Source organism: Vanacampus margaritifer, chromosome 10 (genome assembly GCF_051991255.1).
Source record: "Vanacampus margaritifer isolate UIUO_Vmar chromosome 10, RoL_Vmar_1.0, whole genome shotgun sequence".
Lineage (NCBI taxonomy): Eukaryota > Metazoa > Chordata > Actinopteri > Syngnathiformes > Syngnathidae > Vanacampus > Vanacampus margaritifer.
Genome location: NC_135441.1, coordinates 27,343,050 through 27,359,718, shown reverse-complemented (window position 1 = coordinate 27,359,718; position 16,669 = coordinate 27,343,050). Strand labels below are relative to the sequence as shown.

Sequence of the window (16,669 nt, the reverse complement as noted above, 5' to 3'; positions counted from 1 at the left end):
AAATGCTACCAAATGAGCAGATTAGATTGTTGTGAATATAATTTCATAGACCATATGATAGAATTGTTTAGCAGTTCTAACAATTTTGCTTGTCAATGTAGAGTAGTGCTTCTGATCATGTTTAGGCCTTTCTTTAAGGCACTCTTTTTGCATCACCATGGCAACCTTTTATTTCATGGCGTGGATGAAACAAATGTCAGTGTCACCGCAGAATTTTTCCAACTACTTTCCAAAAATTGTGACTCTGCATGGAAGCCAAACCCTCCTTTGAAATCTTACTTTGAAACCCTGAAATGCTTTAAAATCCAAACGTCACACATTCTGACAGCTGCATTTCCAAGGCAATTTTTTGACAGCTGTAAAAAAAAAAAAGTGATGCTGCTTATAAGTCAAACTCTTTTTTTTTTAAACTCAGAAAACTCAGACTCCTTTCAAAGCCAAAGTCGCACAGTGGTCCGAGGAAAGCGATGCATCGGTCATGACCCAGCTGTGCCAAAGCGTGACGCAACTCTATTTAACAGCTGACGTTACGCAACAATTGGGAGACTTTTAAAAACCCGCCGTGAGTAAAACATTCACCACCCCAACGCGGCTGTAATCCATTTCATAAGGCCACTAAAGCACCTTTCCGATATCCTTGACATCCAGGTTAAGGTCCCTGGATTTGAAGTACACTTTTTGTCCTCACTAGTAAGACAATTCAACGTACAAGTTACTACTAGTAGGATATCAAATAAAAATTGAGATGAGAAAACTTTTGCCCTCCTTTTGACATCTGAGTTTTTGTAAGAAAACCTCAACCTACTCCAATTTAGCTCTCATGCTAATGCATCAAGCTAACCCACAGCATTAGACAAACAGATACATTTGTGCACGTCCTGAAAAATTGCTTGGCACAAAATTAACCACACCTCTTAACGTTATAGTGCCGACGACAAACATTACGTGGCGACTGGCTCCAAACACATTAGCATTAAGCCGAGCCTACAATTTTGTTAATTTGCAAACTGTCAATAAATAGAACGTCTTCCCGGATGTACTTCAGGCATTCAAAGCAGCACTGAACTGAATTTGTAGATAAGCCATTAAAAAAAGTCAATTTGCCGTCATATTTCGACATCACATTGGGATCACGTTTGAAGTCTGCTGGCAACGTGTGACCTCCGCAAGCCGTCCAAGTAGACATCGTGAATGGCCAGAGCGTCTCCTTCGGTAATCCCTGCTCGCTCAAATCGTTTAAGAAGTTCAGGGCGGGGTGTACGGGGGCATCTCATTTAACAGGGGGCGAGGGGGTTAATTTGGCATCACCTGATGGGATAAAAAGTCACCCGTGGAACAATCCAAACAACATCCCAGCTTCATTTCAAACGGGTCAAATGTTACGCCCGAGAAGCGCAACGCTGAGAAGTCCTGAAACGAGGCCGTGTCCTCTATTAGTGCGACACACACACCTCGCATTACCCATTTATACAGTAGAGCTTCTATTCCAGCTTTATTAAGACATTTTTGGAACAAAATATTTATGACATTTCATTCAGGATGGAAGTAGGGTTTATATTATTGTAAATAAAGAATTGACATCTTTGGCAAACTTTCATTTTTTTCTGCAGGAAATGACAAAAGAGACTGAGCACTGTACCGAAGAGTTATTATTGAACACATGGAACTGTTAATATATATAAAAATGTGAAAATAGCTGACATTTTCTATTAATAGTCAACATCCATAAAACAGTGGATGGATGTTATGCAGATGATTTGCTGCCAGGTCGGCCTTGCAAATGAGAAGCTGTTCCCGATAACCTTTACTGAATACATCAATGGTAAATGGAGTGCACTGAATTCAATTTGAAAAAAATCACAATAAAATAAATTCAATATTCTAAATAAACTTAAAGGGACCAACAAAAGAGCCTTGGGGAACACCAGAGTTCATCTAGGATGCGAATGTTTTTCATTGTATAAATAGTAACGTAATAGAATTAAAATAAAATACAAGGTGAAAGCAGCTTGTTCCATTGATTGAATCTTGGCAGGAGATAAAAGATCATTTTGAAAGTGCGAAATCATCCACAGAGCAGCAAGTAATCCCGACCCTGCCACTCGTGACTCTAAATCCGTCGGCGCAAATTCTAACTTTCTGGCAAAGCGACAGGTGCAAAAGTGTCTTGGACGTCACACGATCCGCTGGCTCAACCTTCGCGGCTGATTTTGGGTCAGCCCCAAATACAACCTTGGCTGTGCCAACGTCGCGACACGCTGACGGGTCGCCAAACGTTGACTTGCAAGGGCCACTTTCATTTTATTCACTTTGAATTGATTTGTCATGTTACATGCAATTCATCAGTGTAGATAAAGATGTGCTAAGAAATTATATTATTGTGTTTATATATATATATATATATTAATAAAAAAAACAAAAAAAAAACTGCTAGGCGATAAAGAAAAAGTTGAGTATTTTTCAGGATTTTATTTCATTTTTGTAAAGAAAAATAGCATTTTATAATCGACTTTATTAAAACATACAGTAATGACAATTCAATATAATATAAAGAATGGACGAATATTTACTGCTATGTAAATAAAGAGTCGATGCTCCTCCTCAGTAAGCTGCAGTAATATTAGTCATTCTTCGCAGAGGACTAAGAATATTTTTTTTTCAATGCGTCAGCATTAAAATAACGGCTTTCAACTCATAAGTCGGGTCACTCGTATCTCATGTCACCACTGTAATAAAACAATGAATTTAATTTCCGCATGTACCGTGAGCCGCAGAAAAACCAACAACAAACAGGCGTGATATTTACTCATTAACTGCCTTTATTTCTCTTTCTTCAGGCAAATTTCCTGCATTAAGCGGACGACATTCAGGTGCGGGCCAAAAAAAAACACAACGCGACAAAACAAGAACATGAGCCAAGAGTGCATCGAAGATTTCAGTCCCCCCCAAGCCCACCCACCCCCCCCACCCCCGGTACAACTAGTAGCCAAATACTAGTTGGTCCCTCATAAATATATTGCAGCATGTCAGTCCATCCGAATGTACAAGATTATGCGAGAGTGGAAATGAGAAGCATTACAGCACTTTTTTGAGCTCGTCGTAGAGGACCAGCACGAAGGCGCCGCCCATGCCTCGCAGCACGTTAGACCACGCCCCCTTGAAGAAAGCCTTGCTGCCCTCGTCACGGGCGATCTTCCTCCAGCAGTCCATGGTGCCGCTGTACATGATGTCGGCTACGGGAAAAGAAGGAAAAAATGCAATTATCATCAACAATCAAATACGTTTCCAAATCCAACAACATTTCCCGTCAATCAAGTTACTGTAAAAATGTGCCGAAACAAAAATGGCGTTCAACACAGCGAGTGCGTTTGTGCAAATCACCTCCTTTGCGCCCAGACTGCATCATCATACGACGGCGGACGGTGTCGAACGGGTAGGACACAAAGCCGGCCACCGCCGTCACCGACTGAGCGATCATCCAGCTCACCACGATGTGAGTGTTCTTGGGGTCAGGGAGCATGCCTGGCAACGAGACACGCACGCACGCACGCTTACAGACGGCAAAGAGTCCAAAAAAAAAAAAAAAACAAGCAGACCAAAGAGACCAAAAGGGACATGACAGAAAGAAAGAAAAAAGGGAAAGATCGAGGAACCAGGAAGAGAGACGGACAAATAGAGATAAAGACAACTTGTAAGACAGAGAGAGAGAGAGAAAGAGGAAAAAAAGACAAGAGAAAGAGAGAGATAGTTTGACAGAGACAAAAGGGACAGGAAGAGAGATAGAGACAAAAAGACAGAGAGAGATAGACAGAGAGAGTGAGAGAAAGTTTGACAAAGACAAAAGAGACAGGAAGAGAGATAGAGACAAAAAGAGATAGACAGAAAAAAGAGAGAGCTAGTTTGAAAGAGGACAGAAGAGAGAAAAAACAGAGACAAAGGAGAGACAAAGAGAGATAGTTTGACAGACAAAAGGGAAGGAGAGAGAGATAAAAAAAGACAGAGATAGATAGATAGACAGAGACAAGAGAGAGAGAGTTTGACAGAGACAGAGGGAGGGAGGGAGAGAGAGAGGGAGAGAAAGAGACAAAAAGGACAGAGAGAGAGATAATTAGACAGAGACAAAAAGAGATAAAGACAACTAGTGAGAGAAAGAGAGAGAGAGAATTCAGAGAGATAGACACACACAAAAGAGTGAGAGGGAGAGAGATAGTCTGACAAAAGAGAAAGACAAAAAAGAGAGGCGAAAGAAAGAGAGTGATAGTTTGTTAGAGACAAAAGGGAGGTAGAGAGGGACAAAAAAGACAGAGATAGTTAGAGACAAAAGAGAGGGAGAGAGATGGTTTGACAAAAGAGACAAAAAAGAGAGGTAAGAGAAAGAGAGAGAGATGGTAAAAGAGCGAGCGAGGCAAGAGAGAGACGCGCGAGCTGACCCTTGGCGGTGTCGTAGACGCCGAAGTAGGCGGCCCTGTAGATGATGATGCCCTGCACGGAAACGCTGAAGCCCTGGTACAGACCCTTGATGCCGTCCGACTTGCTGATCTTGACCAGGCAGTCGCCAAGCCCCTTGAACTCGCGCTCGCCCCCGCCCTTGCCCACGTCGGCGGCCAGACGCGTCCTGGCGAAGTCCAGCGGGTAGACGAAGCACAGCGAGGTGGCCCCCGCCGCGCCGCCCGACGCCAGGTTGCCGGCAAAGTACCTCCAGAACTGCTTGTGCTTGTCCACGCCGTCCAGGAAAACCTTCTTGTATTTGTCCTTGAAGGCGAAGTTGAGGGCTTGCGTGGGGAAGTAGCGGATGACGTTGGCCAGGTTGCCCCTCCAGAAGGACAGGAAGCCCTGCTCTTTGGGGATGCGGACCACGCAGTCCACGATGCCCTTGTACTGCTTGTCCACAGAGATCTGCTTGCTGGCGTGCTGGACCTGTGGGCGGAGCAAAAAAACGCCGCTCACAATAAAGTTGGCAAAACCCTTTCCATTTTTTTTCAATTCTACTGTATTTTCATTCGTTAATATGGAGTATGAGGGAAGCGGCTAAATTCAGCCATTTTTATCCATCTCAGGGGGCGGCCATTTTGCCACCTGCTCGTCCACTCACAATGACATCACAGATGCTCAGGGAGCAACCAATCACGGCTCACCTGGGTCGTGATTGGTCGTTACTTGAGTCCTAAGCAACTGTGACAAAATTGTCAGTCAATAAGAAGTGACAACATTTTATATTTAATATAATTATCACTTAAAAACAAATTATGTTATTTAATAAGAATAATAAAAAAAAAAATATATATATATATATATATATATATTTATATATATATATATATATATATAACTCATATTTTAATTTGTTGGGTCCATTGTCAGTCAATAAGAATAAGAAGTGGCAAAATTATATATATATATATATATATATATATATATATATATATATATATATATAGAGATAAAATTTAATATAATTATCACTTAAAAACACATTATGTTATTTAATAAGAATAAAATATATAACTCATATTTTAATTTGTTGGGTCCATTGTCAGTCAATAAGAATAAGAAGTGGCAAAATTATATATATATATATATATATATATATATATATATATATATATATATATATATATATATAGAGAGAGAGAGAGAGAGAGAGAGAGAGAGATAAAATTTAATATAATTATCACTTAAAAACACATTATGTTATTTAATAATAATAAAAAAAAAATATATATATATATATATATATATATATATATATATAACTCATATTTTAATTTGTTGGGTCCATTGTCAGTCAATAAGAATAAGAAGTGGCAAAATTATATATATATATATATATATATATATATATATATATATATATATAGATAGTTAGATAAAATTTAATATAATTATCACTTAAAAACACATTATGTTATTTAATAAGAATAATAAAAATATATATATAACTCATATTTTAATTTGTTGGGTCAAGGGTCGAAACATTTCTCGAAGTGTGCTCCAGAATACCATAGGAATTAACAACAGGCTATTTTCTACAAAAAAATTTTTTTGGGGGGGGGGGGGGATATTAGGATGACAAATTCACTTTTTTTTTAAAGAAAAAAGAAGTTAAAATGTTATGAGAATAAAGTTTTTCCAAGAACAAAGTTAGAATCTTTGTATGAACAAAAATAGATTTTGTCAGAATAATAAGGATAAAGCGCTAGAAATTGTAAGAGTTATTTTCTGATATTAAAAAGTTTAAGAAGGGAAGAAAGTCATATTTTTTTTAAAAAAGTGCATAAGAAAAATACTCTGTTCTCTCAATATTCTAATTAGTGTTGATGTGAAGTACACAACAAGAGCAGTTTGTCCACTTTAGCTTCGGACGTTATAAAAGTTCGGTATGCGCGTTGCCACAGCGCGAGTGTGAAAGCTTTGCGGTGGCCGAGGGCACCTTCGCGGGTCTCAAAAGAGGTGAACATGGCGGAATGCAACTTGGACAGCAACCATTGGACTGTTCACACGTCCCGCTTCAAATCCTCCTTCCTCATCCAAAACCTTGCGGTTGACCTTCTAGCGATCAGATTTGAAAATCGTACTTTTATTCTACAGAGTTTTGAATGGTCTTGAACGTAAACATGATTAGAATATCTTTTGGTTCCCTGTGAGACTTTGCAGACCTGTCGAGGCTTATTCGGTGTTTACAAGAATCACAAGCAAGCAGAGTGAATATTTGCAATTCTTTCTTCCTTTGTGTTTCAACTGTCAAAATATTGAAACTGATGTTGCTCCACAAAGAAACGCGTCCTGCCTTCCACGTCTGCTATTTCCCAGCCAGCTCTCGTGTCACACCAGCTGAGTGCACACTTCAGCAGTGCGTGTTTACGCTCACGCTGCTTTTCTATGTTTGGTCACTGGTCAGACAGTAGCTGAGGCTGGCCCGCCCGTGGATGGCGGATTACATAACATGCAAATCCTGCCTTTCCGAACCATTGTGGCGGAACAGATCGTCGCATGTGCAATGGGAAATGACTCCATTAAGATGCCACAAGATGGCAGGAAAGAGCAGGCTAATGAAAAGTAGTAATTGGTGTCAAGGAAAAATGTTTCCGCTATAGATCTTGATTGATGTCAGTCAGTTAGTGCAAGTTAAGGAAAGTCTTTGCCGCATGTGCACATTCTTGCTTTGTGCATGAGTGGCTATGAAAAGCCAACACACAAATATGGCTCTGTTATTGCCAATTGATATTTTATGGATTTTTCTGCATATTTCGTGCAGAGAAGAGAGAAACTATTTCATGTGAAAGCGTTTTTTTTTTTTTTTTCAATTGGGTGATTTTATGAAAACAGGTTTTGTATATAGTTGACTAAAAAGTTAAAATTTTTGCATTTGTAATTAAGTAGGCTACATTTTAGAGTCTATACATTTCTACTTAAGCAAATTATTTCAGTGTTATGTATTATTCAGCATAAAGTATATACTTTTTGTGGTGTTTAAAGTTGTGTTACGAGAGGCAATTCATGTAAAATATGTGCCTTGACTACCTAAAAGTTGGGAAACACAACTTTTGAACGCATCACGACAGGTTAACATCGATAGCCACAAACGGCTGGATTAGCATTTAAATATTTATACATACAAAAAACATGTTCATAACGTGATTCGGCGCTATATAAACACAATATAATTTCAATGAAGGAATGAAGTGGACCTGAAGCAGAAGTTTGACCCTCTCAATGGGGGCGACGGCGGTCTTGGAGATGGCGGCGGCGATTCCCCCCGCCAAAAAGTCCTTGGCGAAAGAAATGGCTTGTTCACTCATCCTTACGCTTGTCAAAAACTAACAGATAAAAAAATAATAATAAAATCTAAAATTTAAAAAACAAAACAATAAATAAATAAATAAAAAGTCGCTGCCCAGCTGCTCCCTTGCTCTCCGATGTTGAAAAGGCCAAAGTCCGAGAGGGGCAGGACAGATTTAAAGAGCAGCAGACACCAGGAGAGAAAAGGCAAACTTCCGCTCTTGGCGCTCATTGGTGGAGCTAGAGGAGAGTAGGCGGGGACTTCCTCCCTCCCAACATACAACGGTCGTTTCGAGGTTACGAACGGTGACCGAGAAACAAGTTCATTAAAATTCAATATTGACCAATTAATATGAAAATTAATAAAAAAATTCCATTAACGCAGAGCCACAAAACATCCGTATTTTTTGTTTCTATTAGACAAATAAAGAGAAAATAGAGAAATAAACTTTGTTTTGAATGTGCAAGTCAAGGGTAAACACACAAGGGGTGTGGCCTAGCGAGTAACGTTAGTCATGTTGGCCTTTTACAACTCAGTGTATTGTGACTGTTTCTTCCATTCTCCTTGTGTTTATATTCTGTATGTGTGTGTTTGACTGTCCATTCAGTAGTAAACAGCTAGAAGTGCATCGGTGACCTATCTCTCAATTTAACTACTGCATTAGCATAGGTTGGGATTAGGCTACACCTTGTTCCAATTTGCATACAAATTTGGATGATGTCGCTGAGGAAATGCTTTACTGTGTTGCAATGATCGAATGCACTGATAAACTTGTGGTCATGATTGTTTCAATGTCATGTTAGTGGTCAGCGAGGAGCAGCTGAAGGCCTGTGCTGCGGTGCATAAAGGTCACCCCATCTGTTACGGCCCCATTTGGCTGTCGCTCAGCAAAGTCTGTTTTGTGTGTAGAAGACGACATGACCGGTTCAGCTGACCACACGCACAATTCACATGCGTCACTCGCACCCACCTCCACGCAGCCTAAGCACGTATTCTACGCAAGTTCTTGTCACCGCACGTCACTGGCACAGATAGATCAACATTCGTTCACCATTTTCAGACCAATTAAATGAAACTAGATCATTTCTCTCACAGTGGTTGGTATTCGCTGCTATAATAAACGGCAGTCCTTACATGAAAAGTAGGTTTATTGATTCAAGTAGCAACAATCCCAAAAATGTCAGTATTCATTTCAAAACGTCGTCTATCGCACACAACGCTGTACAGCGGTCTCAAATATTCATCAAGCACCCATTTACAGCAATAAAGAACATTTTTTCCGGTTATTTTGTGTGCTGTAATAACCAAAACAAACAACGATTAAGGCACACATGTTAAAGTAAGCAGACAAAAGCTGTAATGTGGAAATCAGAAGGCATTGAGGGCACTTCAGCCTACATTTAACTTGATTCCATGAAGATTTGTGGAGGATTTTGTGTGAAATCGCACTGATGTGGCACTGAAGACATTACCGGCTCTCTGATATAAAGGATCTTTTGAACACACAAAACACCGCTGAAAACAGTCGCACTTACTGTAACTGTTTGGCGTAGTTGTTTTTACATTAACTGTATTGTTTGTGACTATTTTAAGCATGTAAAGCACTTCGTGAGTCTGATAAGTGCTACATCAACAAAACATACTTTCTTCCTTATAACACTGACAGGATAGACAGAAAAAAAAACACATCATATATTGCAGAGAATAGGAACACATGTATGAGATTGCCTTGACAAATGGTTAGTTTTAGATTGACACAACCTGAGAGTTATTTTTTTTCCATATAAACAATAAGTAAACCTATTCAAATTAAAACACGCACAAAAAGTTGCATTAATGAGCAAATAAGTTAGAAGTTGTGTAAAAATGCATCAGCGCTCATAAATAAATACAGAGGGTCCATTTGTAAGAGAACAAGTTTGTTATACTCCATAAAAAAAGCACAGTAAAAAGCATATTAATAAGTGAATGCCTTTCAAAACACAGCATTGTTATTTTTGCACAGTGAACCCGCTCTGCTACATCACAAATTTTACAGCATCATTGTAAGGGTAAAACTACCTAAAAAAAAAAAAAAAAAAAAAGTTATGTGGTCTATAATCAGAGATTTTCATCACAGCTGGGTCTGGAACGTACAACCCGCAATAAACAGGGATTCGCTGTAAAGGCACATTTTGTGTTGGATCTTATGAAATTGTGCTGCTGTATTTTTGCAAGCACCGTCAGAGCATGGTCGCCATTTTTCCTCCCCTGTGGAGGTTTTCACCAGCGGTTTCCCATGCTGGGCTGACCGGCCTCTCCGAAGCTCCTGTTCCTCAGGTAACGTTTCACCTCCTGCAGCTCGGCCGGCCTGAGGCTCTGGTCCACGCCGGGCGCCGGCGTGTAGCTGAGCGGCGACACGATGTAGCCGTTGCGGTAAAGGCAGACCTGCTTGCACAGCTCGAAGCAGGCGAAGAGGAGGCCGAAGTAGGGGACAATCTGCAAAGGGTACCGATCAAAGTTGGCATATGCCCAGGCAGACAGAGGGAAGGACAGAACAGAGCAAGAACAGGACACAATTACACCGTATGGCAATCATATTACGTAAGAGTTTATATTACGGATTGAGAAGGCATTCGTACCGCTTGTGAGGAAGGGGCGTGTCAAATAGCATGGGTAGCAAACAGGGTAGGACAGAAGAGGATAGGGCAGGATTGCCATGAGTAATAAAAAGGACAGGACAGGACTGGACTGGACTGACAGAATAGAATAGTACAATGCATGAAGTGACGAGCAGCAAATACGAAAAGGACAAGACAAAGCAGGGTATACCAAGTAGCAACTAGGACAGGACGGAGCAGGATGTGATGAGTTACAACAGGACATGACAGGAATGGACAGGACAGGGCATGGCGATGTGATGAGGAGCAAATAAGACATGGACAGCCAGCACTGGACTGAACAGGAGAGGATGCAATGAGTCGCTAACAGGACAGTGAAGAGCAGCGCAAGGCAGGATAGGGTAAGGACAGAAATGGATAGGGTAGGACAGGATAAGGCAGGACACCACAAGTAACACACTGGAGAGGACAAAACTGGACATGGCAGGGCACGAAATGACAGGTAGCCAATAGGACAGAACTGGACCGGTTGAGACACACAGGACGCAAAACACAATGCAAGATGTGAAATGTAGAATAGGACAGAAAAGATTGGTCAGGGCAGATCAGAACAGGACTAGCCAAGATAGATAAGTGGCAAATAGACAGGATTGGCCATGGCCATGCAAGTAGCAAATAGGACAGGACAAGACTGGACGTGTCCAGTCAACATATTCTCAAAAATGAGCTCCACTTTTTGACTTTTGTATTTGTAAAAGAAAAGCACACGCAGCCAACCTTGACATTTGCGGCTGAAACCGGAGAGTGGAGCACGCTGTTCCCGAGGCGGACTTTGCGCACCTCACTCGTGATATTCTTGCTATTAATTACTCCACAACATTGTTTCGCATGCCGCCGCCGCCGCCGCCGCCACTCTCCCCCTCCCCCCGCACCCTTTCACCTCCCTCATCGGCCACTCACGCTCACCCAAAATGTGCACGTGTAGGACGGACAGTTCGGTGTGCTTTCGTAGGGGAAAAAAATGGATTCCACCCATCTTTGGGGGAATATTTAAACAGTTATCTATGTGTTACGTTATAACATGCTAATGTGTAAAAGAATAAATTCTAGGGTTGTCCAAATTTGTGTCTGGATTTTGAGTTCATTTAATGCCACTTTTTTTTTTCACGCACAATTAATGACCGGCCCTTACTTGGAAAGTGTGTACTAGAGGAATTCCAATCAACGCAGCAGACACGTGGACGTCAAAATTTAGCAGTAATAAATTTGATAATAATGTATACATTTGTGGAGACTGGGCTCAAGTTGTATTTTACAATTTTAAAAATGTGCACAAATTCGCAAGTGACTTCATGTTCAAGATTAGATAACTCTTAATATGAAAAGAAAATGCACTGAGCTGTCACCAATGTCTTACAAATGCAATGATGCCATCTGGTGGCAGAAAAATGACCTCAACACAAATCAATATCACATTAAATGACTTAAAGATGCAGCCATAATTCTAGTAGTTTCACATTTTTTTTGCCCATTTTAAAGTGAGAGTGAAAATTTAGAAAAAAATTTATTGTACATTTACAACAGATATAACATTTGCGATTATTTGTGTGTTAACTATTTAAGTAATTACGATGAAAAACGCCTGACACTCCTAATAAATATTTTTTTTTAAAAATGGGCCGATTTTTGCCAAAAGCGCTAATATCGGGTAATGAAGTTGGCACTGGCCTATGAATCAGTCATTGTGTACCTTTATGGTGTTGGCGGTCAGGCCACTCCAGAGTGCCAGGACGCCCTTATTTTTGACCACCTGCACGAAACAGTCCATCACGCCGCTGAAATGCACGTCAACGCCACCCAAATGCGGCAGCCGAGAACTCTGCGCCTGCCAAGACACAAGGCGCCTCGCGTTAGCGTCCTTCCTCCACAGCCCGCTTGTCATCCCCATGAGGCCCGACGCCACTTCCTGCCGGCAAATATGGCCGTAAATCCTGTTTCCGAGGGTCACGGTCCATTCCGACGCCTCATTTGCCTCCATCGCTCTGGAAAATCTCAAAGCCGTTAACACTCTTGAACCTGGAAAGGAGCTTTTTATAGCTGGGAAATGTATGATCTTACCTCGCCGTCGGAGGTCATTAAGCGGATGAGAAACAAGTTCATTTTCATTAAGAAGCAGGCAAATGAGTCGGAACGCGCCAACGCCGTAAACGCTCACTTGGGATTCGAGGAACAAACGCTCGGAGGAAGCTTTCAAAAGGGGATTTATCAACACGGAATGTTTACAAGCTGATGTCCTGGTAAATGAATATTAAAAACGCATAGCCGCCTGCCATTATCCATCCATTCCATTTCTAGACATTTTTTTTTTTTTACAATTTGTATGCACTTAACTGTATTGTTTATTTTTGTATCTGCATTGTAGTGAATGGCATTTTTTCTCTAATAATTGTCTTAGGGGAAAAAGGTGAGAACCTGAAGGGTCAATAGTTTTCCCTGGCATAAATGCTAGTTATCTACCTGACTGGTAACACTAGTAGTGTTACTAGTGTAGCACAGTAGTTTGCTAGTGTGATTTAATTGTGTACTAGTAGGCCAAAAGTGGCACTAGTAGTGAAAAAAAAAAAACACTGCAGCAGTTCTACAAGTGCGTCTTAGTCTACTTGTGACTTGAACTGTCTTACTGGTGAAGACAAAGATTGCATTAGTACATGGACTTTATGCTAGATAAGAAGGATCGGAATAAATGCTCAAACGGTTTGCAAAGGGGTTCGATACCCTTTGTATGGCACGTGCGGCGTTAGCCGAGTTGTGCGCATAAAAGTCGAAGGGCTGGCCTGATGCCGATAGCCAGCGGCTATCTTTGGACGTTTTATCTCAAGCTGCTGCTGCAGCAGACCCGACATGCATTCACATTCCCAGCTGCTGGCAGCTAATAATAATAGGACAGAGCAAACCGGATGTAGTATTTCGGCGTGGGGGCCGCCATTGCTCCCTCTGTCCTTGCAAACAAGTACAGTGAACGCCATCCAATCCAATCCATCCATCTCATGATGTGCTAGATTGAATTTACAGTTACCAGTATAAGAGTATGAGTGCAATACATTTAACACACCTGCACCTCAGATGAAAACAGGGAGGGCAAAATGGCTAATTGGGCCCAATTTGGATATTTTCAGTTTGGGGCTGGTCTCACTTTTGTTGCATGCAGTTTACATATTATGTGCTGAGTTATTTCTATGGCACAGTGAATTTACATTGTTATACAATCTGTACACTAACTACTAAATATTGCAGCCAAATGTCCTTTCTTCAGCGTTGGCCCATGAAAAGATATGATAAACATTTGCGCTGCCCCCTTGTGGATTCTAGATGTTAATACAACTAAAGTGAAAAATGTAATCTGTAGCCACTCCTATCTAGCCACCAATTTTTTTTTTTTAGGATCACAGTGAACAGATTTTCACACAAAAAAATCTTCTTCTTCTTCTTTTTTTTTTTTTTTTTAAAGTTAAACCTGTTTATATTCCAATTCCCAAATATTACGTACCTTCTACGAAAGGGGCAAAAGGGAAGGATTTGTACTGTAGTATCAAGTGATGAAAGTGGCGTGGTACATTGGCTCCCTCTAGTGGTATGCAAACCAAATGAGTTTTGAAAAATGTATCCAGTAGAAAATTTGGTACACTATAGATGGATTTTATCCATCTATAGTGTACCAAATTTATTTTATTTTAATCTATTTTTTTTATAACACTGTGCTTTCAAACCTATATCTACTTATGTGCAATTACTTCAATTGAATCACCAAGTTATTTTTTTCATTTCCAATATTTAAGTGCAGTGTTGGTGTTCATATTTTACAAATGTTACAGTTGCTTATAATAATATAAAGCAAGTCTTGTTTTTGTCCAAAAAGGTTTGAGAAACACTGTAATGTATGCAGCATAGAAAATGCATGGATGGATTGATTTTTGTATTTCGATGACTTACTTGCATCTTGCGTTTGACAGTCTCAAAAGGGTAGGAGAGCGTTTGTGCCAGTCCTGCTGCCAGGCAGCCGTTGATGAAGTTCTGCAGAGGCGACAAGCGGAAAGGAGGCTCCTGCCACACTTTGTCCACGTTGGTGTACACCACGTAGCATCCCACGGAGAAGGGAAATGCACCTAGAAACACACACAAAGTGTGGTGGGAAATTATGGTCATTAAAAAAAAAAGAAAGAAAGTGGGGTGTTCTGTCAATCAGTGATTCACAAATAATCATCAGTCAAGGCACATGGTTTGGTCTAATTTAAAGCTATATTATCTATATTAAATAAATGATCATTTTAGGTGGAATTGGATCATTTCCTGTGGCGCACTCGACGGTCTTTCACTGCACGTGGCAGAGTTTAGGTATCAGTGATGCCGATGACTTTTCCTGCTGTTTGCATACCTAAGACAGTGAGAGAAAAGCCCCTGTAGAGAGCGCGTAGGCCTTCGGCGCTGTGGATTTTGGCCAGTGTGTGAACAACGCCGACGTACGAAGGCACCCTGCGGTTCTGGACGATCAGTCGGGTCTCAGCTACCTCAAGGGGGTACGTGGCCAGGGCGGCGGCCACGCCCGCCAGCCCGCCAGCGATGATGGCCCTCGCCTGCGAGATGAAGCCAAGTTCGTCCATGTGAAGGTGGACTATCCTGGGCACAAATTGATTGTTGCTTGAAGTCAAAACTGGCTCATTATGACAACAACAAAAATAAACAAATAAATAAATAAATGGTTGTGTATTATAGTGTACTATATAATTCTTGATCCTTGGGGTATTTTTGACATGTCACATATGTTATTAGAACACCTGGGAAATGTTTTGAATTGTGAAAAAAAAAGCCCAAATAATATATCACCACAGAGTAAAACAATAACTCCTACAATGTGTGCAGAACACGGAAGTGAGGGTTTTGTTTTCCTGGAACTCTGTGTACTCTGTGAGAAGGGTGGTTATTTTTGCATGATCCCGTGCCCTAGCTAACAGGTGTGCTATTTGCACTGCCCTTTACAGATAGCAGCAACCACTCTTCTATTTGTATACACCTCAGTGTTTATTTATCAACCATATGGTTGTCAATACATCACGTTTTGTCCGATAGTAACCGAACACACACTTACACAATTTTGCCCACAATTTGACCTCTCAGGCGACACTACACTTCAGAAGGTTCAAATGCCGTTTGAATTTCCAAACAATGACAGCGAATAAGGAGTTGATAATCCAGTGTGCGTTTTATATCAAATGTACAAAAAACAGTGTTACAACAGTTCTTTCTCATGTTCAAAGTACAAATCAATCAAAAGACCCACAGGCTGTTTTAGCCAATATTGCACACCAAATGCTGCTTCGCATCATATCAAATACTAAATTTAAAATAATGTTACATCTTTAAATGTTTAATTTGTAAAAGATTAACAAATACTGGTCATCCTTTTATTTTCCAAAAGCAACCAATACCCGCTAGCCTAAACTCAGGGTAACACTACTGCACCTTTGCTTTAAATATCGACTGAGAAAATAAAGTCCTCTGATTGGCTAGAAAAAAACAGGAGCTCAGAAAACAGGAAGTCGAACACAAACTACTTCTACGTGATAAACGAATTTATTATATCCACTTAAATAGAACGTTTATTAAAGACTGTACTTTCCACCAATCGTAGAGATTATATAAAACCTTCACAGTTGGCTCTGTTCGCCACACAAACGTCACCTCCAACTTCTCGGAGGACTAACAACTATCAGTAGAGCTTTAATAGTCAAAATGTACCTCCAATCTGAGCACAATGACCTCAAACTTGTCGTGTAAACGCCAATTAAGTGTACGGACTTTAACTTACTTTCTGTAGGTTGTCAGGTGGACTGCGGTGTAGGGGAACAAGCGAAGACAAGAGACCAAATTCCCCTTCCAAAAGCCTTTGAGTCCCTCATTGTGGTAGATGAGGAGAAAAGTTTGTCCGAAGCCTTTTTTACAGTGAAATGTTCCCACCTGACTTTTAATTTTCACCACTTCCAAAGGCGACGTGGCGCTTTTACTGAATAAACCCGCAAAGCCGACACACGAGAAGCTTTGCGAACTTGTCAGCCTGTTGTCCTTTTTAATCGTGCCCATAATTTGGCCTTAAAAAACGAATGTAACGCAGTTTTTGGTTGCCCGAAAGCTTTGTTTACACGGCCTAGAAGACATCAGGCATCTATTTGTGGACTGGACTGGAGCCCGTTGGCCAAGGCGGATCCTGCTACGGTAGTGACGTCACTCATCACCG

The 16,669-nt window shown here is 40.7% G+C and overlaps 2 protein-coding genes across 3 annotated transcripts; both read right to left on the bottom strand.

Moving 5' to 3' along the window:
• Positions 1-2,801: 2,801 nt before the first annotated feature.
• Positions 2,802-7,938, bottom strand: slc25a5 (solute carrier family 25 member 5). The gene is made up of 4 exons (XM_077578636.1): positions 7,689-7,938; positions 4,431-4,917; positions 3,382-3,522; positions 2,802-3,233 (listed from the first exon to the last, which is right to left on the bottom strand). The coding sequence occupies exons 1-4, from the start codon at positions 7,797-7,799 to the stop codon at positions 3,076-3,078; spliced, it is 897 nt and encodes a 298-aa protein (XP_077434762.1). The 5' UTR covers positions 7,800-7,938; the 3' UTR covers positions 2,802-3,075.
• A 972-nt stretch (positions 7,939-8,910) lies between these two features.
• On the bottom strand, positions 8,911-16,669 carry slc25a43 (solute carrier family 25 member 43). 2 transcript variants are annotated; one of them, XM_077578633.1, is made up of 5 exons: positions 16,244-16,664; positions 14,813-15,054; positions 14,371-14,543; positions 12,131-12,265; positions 8,911-10,258 (listed from the first exon to the last, which is right to left on the bottom strand). In XM_077578633.1, the coding sequence occupies exons 1-5, from the start codon at positions 16,513-16,515 to the stop codon at positions 10,043-10,045; spliced, it is 1,038 nt and encodes a 345-aa protein (XP_077434759.1). In that variant the 5' UTR covers positions 16,516-16,664; the 3' UTR covers positions 8,911-10,042. The 2 variants fall into 2 exon arrangements, with proteins under 2 accessions (XP_077434759.1, XP_077434760.1); XM_077578634.1 differs by lacking the exon at positions 12,131-12,265 and having other exon boundaries at positions 16,244-16,669.

What these genes read in the sequence shown, in the direction of transcription:
- slc25a5 (XM_077578636.1), bottom strand. Translation starts at nt 7,799, where the DNA reads ATGAGTGAACAAGCCATTTCTTTCGCCAAGGACTTTTTGGCGGGGGGA. An exon ending in GGGTCAAACTTCTGCTTCAG is followed by an intron (nt 4,918 to 7,688) that starts GTCCACTTCATT and finishes CTCCGCCCACAG; the next exon opens with GTCCAGCACGCCAGCAAGCA. An exon ending in GCAGTCTGGGCGCAAAGGAG is followed by an intron (nt 3,234 to 3,381) that starts GTGATTTGCACA and finishes CTTTTCCCGTAG; the next exon opens with CCGACATCATGTACAGCGGC.
- slc25a43 (XM_077578633.1), bottom strand. Translation starts at nt 16,515, where the DNA reads ATGGGCACGATTAAAAAGGACAACAGGCTGACAAGTTCGCAAAGCTTC. An exon ending in CACCTGACAACCTACAGAAA is followed by an intron (nt 15,055 to 16,243) that starts GTAAGTTAAAGT and finishes ATTTGTGCCCAG; the next exon opens with GATAGTCCACCTTCACATGG. An exon ending in CTGTCAAACGCAAGATGCAA is followed by an intron (nt 12,266 to 14,370) that starts GTAAGTCATCGA and finishes GTGTCTTGGCAG; the next exon opens with GCGCAGAGTTCTCGGCTGCC.